General features: G+C 34.7%; 1 protein-coding gene across 1 annotated transcript in view; it reads right to left on the reverse strand.

Moving 5' to 3' along the window:
• The window catches only part of LOC106881625 (collagen alpha-1(XI) chain), a 75,119-nt gene that overhangs the window by 14,218 nt on the left and 48,901 nt on the right, over window positions 1–12,000 (reverse strand). The window contains exon 2 of the mRNA XM_014932088.2: window positions 3,797–3,994. Coding sequence (XP_014787574.1) covers window positions 3,797–3,994 — 198 coding nt within the window. The remainder of the gene's footprint in view (window positions 1–3,796; window positions 3,995–12,000) is intronic.

Raw genomic sequence — 12,000 nt, forward strand, 5'->3', positions numbered from 1 at the left:
ATATATATACATATATATACATATATATATATATATATACGTGCGGGTGACACGTAAAAGCACCCACTACACTCTGAGTGGTTGGCGTTAGGAAGGGCATCCAGCTGTAGAAACTCTGCCAAATTAGATTGGAGCCTGGTGTAGCCATCCGGTTGCACCAGTCCTCAGTCAAATCGTCCAACCCATGCTAGCATGGAAAGTGGACGTTAAACGATGATGATGATGATGTGTGTGTGTGTTGTGTGTGTATAATTAGATGTATGTCTGCTACTATTGAGTTCAGAGCCCAATATAGATTATCATCAGCCAGTCTGCTTCCAGTGCAGTGCTTTGCTTGCAAGTGTTCTTCGTACTTTACAGGTTGTGATTTATATGTAGTAAATGTAGGAGAATTATGATAAACACAAGTTTATATCATTAGCTGCATTTTACAATTGTGGTTGTTTGTAATATTTGATGTTTAGTTCCAGACAAACACAGAATGATTATTGCATATACTTCTTATATATATTGTTTAAATAGCATATAAGCATATAGAATTCAATAACACATGAGCACCGAGGATAATGAAACAAAATAATATGACTGTAAAGCAAAACTAATGCAATTAAACCAAATAAATTTCAGGGATAAATTAATTAACATTGAAGACACGACTGGTTGAGTGAGAATGTGTAAGGAAATTCCTAGCATGAGATTATTGTGATCAAGATATAAAAATAATATAAGATGTGGCTTAGAAGCAGTGTCTTCTTAATAGTTTACCTTCAAATAGAAAGACTCATCTATTACTGCTAGTGTCCAAAATTAAAATAAAATTACAAGCTAACATTGAGCCAATGAAGATTACTTTGAAGTCTGACATTCCTATTACACATCAATTTTATATCCAACATGAAGAGGCAAGACATGAAGAGATGTATGCGCTGCAGAGAAAACAAGAATGAAGTGTGCACAAATATAAATTCACGCTCACTTATAATAAATAATAAGATCTCAAACATTGAAATGAAACAACTCATAGAAAGAATATCCATGTAAAATAAACAACTGACTATGAGTAAAAAAATGAAAAAGATCTCACATGAATGAATGGAATCATTATAACATGGCCTACCATGCATAGAATACATAAGACTCCACAAAAGAAGGTAATACAATAGAGATGGCCACTTACAATAAATAAGATCTAAAAACACTATGAAAGAATAATGGAAAGGGATATCTGGTTATAAAGAGCAGCTACAGGTTAATTGAACTATTATGTAAAACAGTAAAGATAGGAAAACTAAGCCTAGCAAAGTTTAGGTTGATTATTGAAATGCATTTTTTTTTTACAGAATATCACATTTATGAAGAATGGTGTCGTTATTATAAAGCAACTCTTTTATTAACAAAGTACTTCAAACTTTAACCAGATCAAAATAAAAAATAGCAATATCTTTTCAAGGTAAAGAGAAGATAATTAAATAAGATACCTACGACAAGAAGAGGAATCTCCTTAGGAATTTCATTATCTCTTCTGTTCATTTATAGAGCTCCAACTCCATTTGCAAATTTGCTGAATGAAACCACTGTAGTTATAACTGGTTCAAACAAACTATAAAGTATCTATATACTTTATAAAGATGACTTACAACTATTTATAAGGGTGAATACCCCGGCTGGAAAATCTAAAACTTGAGCTTGTGTCAGAGATACTATAAGAGACAAATTAACTAAAAGTGAGAAAATTAGGTCTGATACAGATACTAAAATTAGAGAAATCAGAACAGAACCACCAATACAAATATTTAAGAGTAAAATAAACTGATAAAGTACAACACACAGAAATGAAGGAGAAATTTAGAAAGAGTTCAGTAGAAGAACTAATGTAATATTAAAATCAAATTTAATATTAAAAATAAGATAATAAGTGTATATATAAATGTGTGTGTGTGTGTGTTAGGTATGCCAGTTATAAACTACAGCTTTCATATAATAAATTATGAGCTTAGATAGAATGACCAAGAAACTACAAAACATATCTTGAAGCTATCATTCCAAAGCTGATATAGATAGAATATACTTATCCTATACACAAGAGGGATAAGACCTGATGCAAATAGAAAACTAGTACAAAATAACAATAGTAGAACAGGAAAACTAATTAGTGTTATAAAGAAATATGAAGAAAACAACAAAAAAATCCAGCATTTTTCTTTATATATGGGAACAATAAATTATAACTAACAACACTGAGGAGAAATATTAAGTTAAAGACAAAAAAAACTATAGAAATGGTTAAAAAATAACTACAACAACAACATAAAAAAAAAGAAAAACACAAAAGATTCCAAAATATTCTGTAAACAAACATAGAGGCATAAATTCTCCATATCTCAAAAGACCTGACAGATGAAATAAGTCAGAATGAAAGCAAGCAATGGTTCAAAAGTTCTGAACTAAAAGTATAAACAGAAGGCCAGGCTGTAGATAAGGATTATCTACCCATAAATAATAACAGGGCAAAATAAACTGGAAAAATATGTTAATGACAAGTGCAGGCCTTGCAACCAGTACATTGAAACATCCAACCTCATCATTTCCAGCTGCCCAATCTTTATTGATCCCCATTAAATTCACAGAGATGATCAAGTTGGCAAATATGTCCACTAGGAAATATGTAGGCATGAGATACTTTGGCAGAACCATTTTGGTGCTGCATCTTTGGAATCACTGATTCAACACTGACTTATTTGACATCCGATGCTCTGATATTTTTCTTGTACTCCTCCACCTCACACTCAGTTAATGGATGTGAGGAGAGGATAAGTGTTTATGTCAACCATGTTCAAATTAATAAATTATAATGTCTTTCTCTCCCACTTCTCTCTCCCTCCCTCTCTTTCCACCCCCCCTCTCTCACTCTTTTATCTGCATGTGCATATATCCCTGTGTGTCATAATAACAGCTTGAATGTCCAGTCAGCCATGCCGAATCATCAGTATCCAAATGGCTGTGCTCAATTGTCCCATTCCAGAAATATTTCAAGACTTTGATATGAAAATGTGTGAGAAATGGTAAAAACATGCACCAACCATAGTACATGACAATGACATGGCCACAATATTCAGGACATGCTGCTTGGCCAGACTGACAAGGAAATGAGGACTGAGCCAACCCAACTATATATTGGCTTGTCCGGAAAGTTCGTGCCGATTTATAGTAGCTTACCTTTCGACTTATTTGCCATGAAACCACCTCAATTCTGGGAAGAGGGTATTTCCAAGTTAAAGGAAAGATGGAGACGCATTGTGCAACAAAATGGTTCATATTTCGTTGATTAAAAATGTAATGGCAAGTATTTATTGATCGTTTTCTTTCCTTTAAAAATCAGCACGACCTTTCCAGCCAACCCAACTATATATATACACACATACACACATATATATATATGTGTGTATGTGTATAGCATTCACTGATCTATATCATCAAAGGGTGTAAATACCAGTAAGAAAGCAGACAAGCTGGTGCATTGCAAACCATATCTCTTGTAATACTTGTTCTGAACTGAGTAACAGGTACTTCCTTAACAATTTCTGCCATCAGAAATGCAATGAATCAGTGATCTTCCACTAGAAACCAGTAATCAACAGAACTATTCTTTAGAAACAGTGATATGCAATAAAAACCATTTTGTGAATAACTACCACTAGAAAATGTGTTCTCATCCACATTGAGAAAATCATTAATTAATAAAAGATTCTTTAATGAGTATAAATGGAAGAAGTAAATGAAGAAAAGCTTGCCATACCTTTGAAGACATCTTCAGCTTTAACACTAAGCAAGTTGGAATCAGCACTAAAATAGTATGCTACATCAGGGATACCCTTCTCCGGATCACCACCATCTGATTGTACCCGTTGTGGACAGAAGCCTGTATCAGCTACAATGTTGTCTGCTTTTCCAGTGTGACTTTGAATGTTCACTGCCTCGAGGAGATCAACAGAGCCTAGTGGGAACAAAGAAAGAAGAAAAAGAAAGTTTGTTGTAGTAAATATATATAATATATATATACATATAAAATTAATAAAATTTGGTATGCGATAAAAGTTTCAGATATTTGTCTTAAACATTCAGACAAGCAAATTCATAATTCAGATGTATGACATGAGATATTATTCCATTTAAATAACCACATATTTATATTAAGACATAGATGATAAGAATATAGAAATATAAGAATATATACATATATATATATCAGAGAGAAAAAACAAAAACTTTGGAATTAATTAAGTGATAATTGAAGTAGGATTAATGAGAAAAGTGTATGAATTTGTATATTTAACTCTTTCATTACCATACATGACATTAGAAGAATTTCTTATATGTGATATGAATATAAAGAAACTGAAGTCTGAGAAAATTAATGATGGACTTCGTTAGTGTAAAGAAGTTGATAATAGACGTAAAAGAAGGTGTGTGTGGGTAACAACAATGGTGATGATGATGATGATGATGATGATGATGACGATGACAACAATAATGTTCATGGCTATGGAGATGGCAACAATTTTGATGATGATGATGACAATGATACTGGTGATTGTTCCAGGCAAAATTTATATTTCAGAGTATCTGTTATGTTCAGTTTATATAGTATCAATGGTTAAGGAATATATTCCGGAGTTTTCCCATTACTCTCCCCATCCATATTTGCCCACCACCTACATGCATCTACACCATTTCATCCCTTCGAGGGTTGATAAATTAAGTACCAGCTGCATTCTGGAGCCGATCTAATCGACTGGCTTCCTCCCGAAAAATTTCGGGCCCTGTGCCTAGAGGAGAAGAGAATATTTAGATGTTGCTGCTTCTTGCTGTATTAACCTATGAATTGGACTTTTTTTTAAAGTTTATCATTTTTTTTTTTTGCTTTTTTATCGAGACACCATCCAGTGAGGCTGATTACCCAAGCCAACCTGATTATCTCTCTCCATCCCTCCTGATCTTCCAATGGTGTAATTAGGTCAACTGCACTGAGAGAAATACTGCGATCATCAATAGATGTGGCTCACACTGATGATTATATACCGAGCTGTGGAAAGATTAGTTGGTCATTTAAGTTGGTAAATTCCTCATAAATATTCTTTTCTACTCTCGGCAAAAAGTCAGAAATTTTAGGGAAGGTGCCAGTCGAGTACATCGACCCCATAATGCAACTGGTACTTAATTTATCAATCTTGAAAAGATGAAAAGCAAAGTTGACCAAGGCAAAATTTGAACTCAGAATGTAAAGACAGACAAAATACTGCAAAGCATTTTGCCCAGCATGCTAACATTTCTGCCCACTTACTGCCTTGAATTCCTCATAAATATTAAACTCAATTATATAACTGTGGACCATAATGGGAAACTAATTTTTCAGTCTCCTCTCATGAAATACTGTTGCAGTTGTTCTGAACTACCACTGCACACTCTGTATCTATTTGTATTATGATATGGTTGGATAATAGAGTGTGATAAAAATGACTGATGGGCAAACGGCAGCTTACCTGCTCACATTCATCATCATCATCATCATCATCATCGTTTAACGTCCGCTTTCCATGCTAGCATGGGTTGGACGATTTGACTGAGGACTGGTGAAACCGGATGGCAACACCAGGCTCCAGTCTGATTTGGCAGAGTTTCTACAGCTGGATGCCCTTCCTAACGCCAACCACTCAGAGAGTGTAGAACCACTCAGAGAGTATTTGTTAAGTTGTATACATATAAATTTGCTGAAAATTTGCTAACTGAAACTAATATTCTGTTTGTGCTCGCAAACAATAGCCATTATATATTACTGGTGGTTCCTTGCCTTCTATAACTATAACTAAGTTCCAAAAGAGAAAGTTCCTGCAATCATTATTCTAGAATTCTATAATAAAAAGATCTAATTAACATGAGGAGAGATTAAATATTGTTGTTGTTTAGTTCCAGATCGATCTTCATTATCTTGTCTTTTCCTTGTTTTAGCCGTAGTTTATGCAGTACTTTTCCATTTTTTGCTCAAGATTAAAATGTTTTACAATTCTGCAAGGAAAAATTTAAACTAAAATACGCCCACCCACTCAAACAAACAAAGCAAAAACAAAATAATTAGAATTAAAAAGTAAAAAAACAGAAATGGCCCATCAGATTCCAACATTGAAAAAATTCAAAAATTTAAAGAGAGATCTGTTCTTAGATTAACAAATAAGATCTTGGAATATAAACTCTAGAATCAAAGAAGTAATGGTCTTTGTTGGCAAGAGGTAAAAAAAGGAAGAAGACAAATCTTTTATAAATTTTTTTAAAAATAAGAGCTAAATTCATGGCACACCCCACCTCCCATTCCATTGCATAATTCAAAGAAATATTCAAAGCCGATATCAAACGAAAATGGCAATTATTGAAATCAGGAGTTTATTTCTCTACGTGTGTGATATTTCTTTTGCACTACTAGCTATATATTTTGCATGATTAATTTAGCTGTGAGGGCAGCAAATATTGTCTTAAGGTAGCTGTGGATGGTGAGGTACAAGCCCTAGAAGGAGCAGTGCTATTAGGTATAGTACTAACAGGATACATACTGGGGTTCGATTGACCTTCGTTGGCTTACCCTGGGTTAGGGTGTCTGATTGTTGAAAGACTTGAAACACCAGATAACGCCAGGGGACATGATTGAAGATGTGTCTGAGAGCATCATAGAATGATGTATGGAAAAAATAGTTACTAATAAAGTACTTCTACCATTTAGAACTACTATAGCCATTACTGGCACTCTGTCGGTTACATTGATGAGGGTTGCAGTTGATCTGATCAATGGAACAGCCTGCTCGTGAAATTAATGTGCAGATGGCTGAACGCTCCATGGACACGTGTACACTTAATGTAGTTCTCAGGGAGATTCAGGGTGACACAGAGTGTGACAAGGCTGGCCCTTTGAAATACAGGTACTACCCATTTTTGCTAGCTGAGTGGACTGGAGCAACATGAAATAAAATGTTGTTTGAGAGAGATTTGGTTGCTATTTCTAGAAAGTTGAATGATCACATTAAAGCTTCCTTGTGGTCTTACACCAGATTGAGCCAGAAGTTTTTTCAGATTTTCACTGATGATATTTGGCAAATTGTATCTCCATGTTATATCATTAATTTGATATAACTTATTGGCCAATCCCAGCTGAATTGTTTGTTCTTTATGTTAGAGCTTTGATGATGAATGGTGCAAAATGGTAATTAAAACCATTTTATGCTCCCTGTGGAAAAAGAAGCACTGAGTGCAAGGGCAGTGGCAAAAGAAACTAATGATGTGGAAGGCCCAGAAAACTGGTTCAGATATTTCGAGAAAGATGACACTAGCCTTGGAGATAAAACAAAGTCAGAGGGACCTTCTGTTTTGGGAGACGAAGCCTTGCTTGAAAGGGTTGAACAACAGCCAAGCACAAACACCCATACATTGTTGACAGAACTCGCTCCTTCATAAAGAACCATCAATCAACACCTCCATAACTTGGCCTTGTAAACAGGCATTGTTGAGAAATTCCCCAGGAACTGACCAATGACTGACCCCAATAACATGTGAACTTTTGCAAACAACTTGAAAAATTGACCTATTTACATAATCCTATCAAGAGAAGTCAGTGACTTTGTCCCAAACAAACTTCAGAACCTGTAATCAAACAGAGGGTCATATTTTGTGTTTAGGGGAATTTCAAGAGGGTGTTGCACTTTGAGCTTGTCCCAGATGGTGATCTTGTGAGTATATGATACTTTGGAAGCCCACTACTCAGCAATGGTCAGTTTAAGATGTGCACTTCTACAACATGACAATGTCCCAGCACATACTGCCAATGTCCCTAAGTGCAAACTTGATGGACTTGTGGGACCAGACATGCTACCTCAAACTGTTTACAGTCCAGATTTTGCACCAACAGGTTACCATTTGTCCTGAGCCATGGTTCATTTCCTGTATGGACAAAGGTTCAATGATGTGGATGTAGGAAGCTTTTTGCTTATATATAGCTTTTTGCTATATATATATATATATATATACATGTGTGTATGTGTGTGTTCATATATGTATATGTAGTAAGTTAGTTCATGTGTACATGTCTGTATATGAATGTTTCTCAATAGACATATGTACGTGTGTCTGCATGTGCACATGCATATATATATGTGTAGGTATGTGCATGCTTATATATACATATGTGTATGTGTATGGCATGTGTACATGAGTGTCTGTGCATGTGTGTGTGTGTGTGTGTGTGTGTGTGTGTGTGTGTGTGTGTATCTCACTGTTTGCTTAGATGGAATGGTATATTATTATTGGAATTTTGGGAATTCAACTTCCCAGTATCTGTTATTTCTGCTAATCATAAAACTATGAACTAACAGAGGATGTGTTGTGAGGCAGGGAAGATTGAGGCAGACAAACTAATGAATTAATTAATTGACATAGCATAACCACAGTTGTTGTGAGGTTTTCAACCCAGGACTCCTCGTGGTCAGTAATCCTGTTCTTTGAACCCACAGCTATTATGCCCCATGTTTTTTTTAAAATATTTAATAACTTAATATCTAATAACTTGAAGCTGGCAGAATCGTTAGCACGCCGGGCGAAATGCTTAGCAGTATTTCGTCTGCTGCTACGTTCTGAGTTCAAATTATAACGTGTAGACTTCTTCTTTCTTTCACTTGTTCCCTCACCTGTATGTATGTATATATATATATATATATATATACACATATATGCATGGTAAATGAAAGACGTAAGATAGAAGTTTTATTAATCATGACAGTTGTTTTGACATGTCTAGCATCAATCCCTCATGGATGGGATACTTAACAACTGGTTGAGGAGCATCCGGCAATACAGTTCTGTCTCTTAGGGTGATAAATAGATATAACTTGTTAAAATAACACTTCCGCAACGTATCTTCTCATTTCGTGTAAAGAAAAGCAGCAAAACAGATGCAAAGAAGAAATGAACACACAATACAGACAGATAGATAAGCACAGATGATGCTGTATCTGAGAATTTCACTTCTCTAATCTTTAGTTTTAGATTCAGTCCCACTGTGTGAAAACTTGTGCATGTGTTTGTTTACAAAAGTCATGAGCTATGTATAAATACAGTCAATGTCACTTATTCTGTCAACAAATCTTATGCTAGCTTTGCATCTTTGAAGAAGTTTGAAATAAGAGTTTTTCTACTCAAAAAATAGGTGAGAGTTTATAATAGGAAGGGCATCTGGCTGTAAAACAATGTTTCAATTAAATATTTGTGTAACCCATGCTAGCCTGGAAAAGCTGATGTAAAATGAATACACAATAAATATATGTGTGTATATATGTATGTATATACAGTATATACATACATATATATGTATATCAATGAATATATATGTATATTCATGTATGTGTGCATACATACATTTTTCTGTATTTGTACGTCTTTATGTTTACACCAATCTAAAAGCCAAATTTATTTATGTTACATTCCTTCATGTTCTTCAAACTTAATGGTTTGTTTACATCCTTCAGTGTATTATATCTGGGGTAAAAGCATTTAATAACCAAGTTTATTGCTGTTAATAGCATATTTACTGTAAATCTGATGTGTAACTGTTTGAGCTTTTACTCTCTTTGAGTTATTCATGGGAAGAAGGTTTGTACCCATAATTCAAGCTCTCTTAAATTGATTTTATCGATCTCCAATCTGAACATTTGTATATCAATGTCTGCAACTAAAACAGATGCAAAGGTAGAATCAGAGGCTTATTTTTAATGCATGCTATCGACTTCGTTAAGTACCAGGTGGAGGCATTAAACTAAGTTATGAGGTGGCTGTTTAGGTCCATGGAGTATTTGATTTCTTCTGCATGGAAAATAATGTTCCTAGATCATATCGACATCTTAACCAGAGATTTCTTTTTCAATTTCTTAATATTACTGAACCTAATGAACTTGTGAACTATAGAAGTCATAAAAAGAACAGATTGAAATAAAAATGAAACTAGAAGGGTCAGAAGAGTCTAATAGACTGTGAATGAATTTTGAATCAATTTTGAATCAATTTTGAATAGTTCTTAAGAGGAACAAAACTTGTGTTAAATGTACTTATTAATGAAAATAATATTTCAAAAATGTCAAAATAACTTATGAGGGTTGTAAATATCCCCTCATAAAAATAAACATAAAAATCTCAAAATATGGCAAGTTTTGATAAGATAGATGATGGCAGCTTATATTTTTCTTGTTGTTTGTGCTAATGAAGAATTCATCAGATTATATCTGATGACTGGAAGGTTTAGGATGGGAGTGGTGTGTAGAATATAAACTTGCTGGTTCTGGCTTAAACCTAAATATCAGAGCATGATATGTTAGATGTGTCTTTGGAGATCATTTGAAAATGTGAAAATGCCTGAGTATGGGTGATGAAGAGTTTAGATCCAGTTTAATGAATAAAATGATGACGGTGGGTGTGAGAAGATAAACAACATTTAAAATTTATATACAAGATAATTTGACAACATAAAGTGGAAGGTTAGTAATACTGATGAGGCAAGGAGGCAGTAATTGATGCAGTGATGATGGTGATGGAAGTGAAAGGTGAGGGTAAGGAAAAGAGTGTAATGAAGAAGTTGTAATTAAAGAGAAATGTACGTGCTTGCAATTAAAAAAAAAAAAAAATGTTACAGTACTATTTTAGTAATTTATTTAAATTTTACAATATTATTCAGAATGAGAAAGATAAGGAAAATATCTGGCCCCATCCACTCTTGTATTTATTTGTTTAAATAGAATTTTTGGAATGGCAAAGATTTGAGTTGTGCTTTAAATAGGTTTTTAAGTATTTTGAAAGCAAGAAAGATATGATAGTTGTCAGAAACTATTAAAAGTTTTAGTGCTAGAGGTTTCAGGGACTTTTTAAATATCTTGTAGTGTTTCATGCCTGATAAGGAATTGGTTGTTCCACAACTGAATAACTTTTCCCAATATGGTACTAACCTTGGTTTAATGGACTTACAGAAAAGAAAAGCAAAGTTGTCCGTAAAGTGAATACTGAGAAGTGAACTCCTGTTTGCAGACAGGAGTTTGTCTCCATTTTCAATTATAATCATTGCACTTACATTACTAAGGCCTTCAGAAAAGCATGAAACAACACTGAAAACTATTGAAGCATTCCCTATTGCTAGTGCCATTGTTATTACCTGAGTCATTTCCTAATTTGGAATCTACCTGCAGTTAGGTGAATAGTACCATATAACATTAAGGGCATTAAATGACCACCAATAATCAGATGGTTGTACACTTACCCAATCAACTCACCCACCTATAGTATATTAGAGTGTTGCTGCAGTTTGCAGAAATGAGCTGTACATCCCTGAAGTAGACAGGCTAGGCCATTGTGAATAATTAGCATGATTATAGAGGTTGACTAATAAGAAAAGGAATCCCTCCCTCCACTTCAAGGTCAGTTTTACCTTTAATCCTTTTGAGGGTCATAAAATAAAGTAGAAGTCAAGTACTGGTGAGTCAATGTCATTGACTAATCCTTCTTCCTACTAAAAGTGCTGACCATGTGCCAAAATTTGTGACAGTGCATATGCGCAGGAGTGGCTGTGTGGTAAGTAGCTTGCTTACCAACCACATGGTTCTGGGTTCATTCCCACTGCGTGGTCCCTTGATCAAGTGTCTTCAACTATAGCCTCAGGCCGACCAAAGCCTTGTGAGTGGATTTGGTAGATAGAAACTGAAAGAAGGCTGTCGTATATGTATGTGTGTGTGTGTGTGTGTGTGTGTGTTTGTCCACACTTCCCCACCAACATTGCTTGACAATTGATGCTGGTGTGTTTACGTGCCCATAACTTAGCGGTTTGACAAAAGAGACCAATAGAATAAATACTAGGCCTACAAAGAATAAGTCCTGGGGTTGATTTGCTAGACTAAAAGCAGTGCTCCAGCATGGCCACAGTCAAAT

The sequence above is a fragment of the Octopus bimaculoides genome, chromosome 10, assembly GCF_001194135.2.
Source record: "Octopus bimaculoides isolate UCB-OBI-ISO-001 chromosome 10, ASM119413v2, whole genome shotgun sequence".
NCBI classification, from domain to species: Eukaryota; Metazoa; Mollusca; class Cephalopoda; order Octopoda; family Octopodidae; genus Octopus; species Octopus bimaculoides.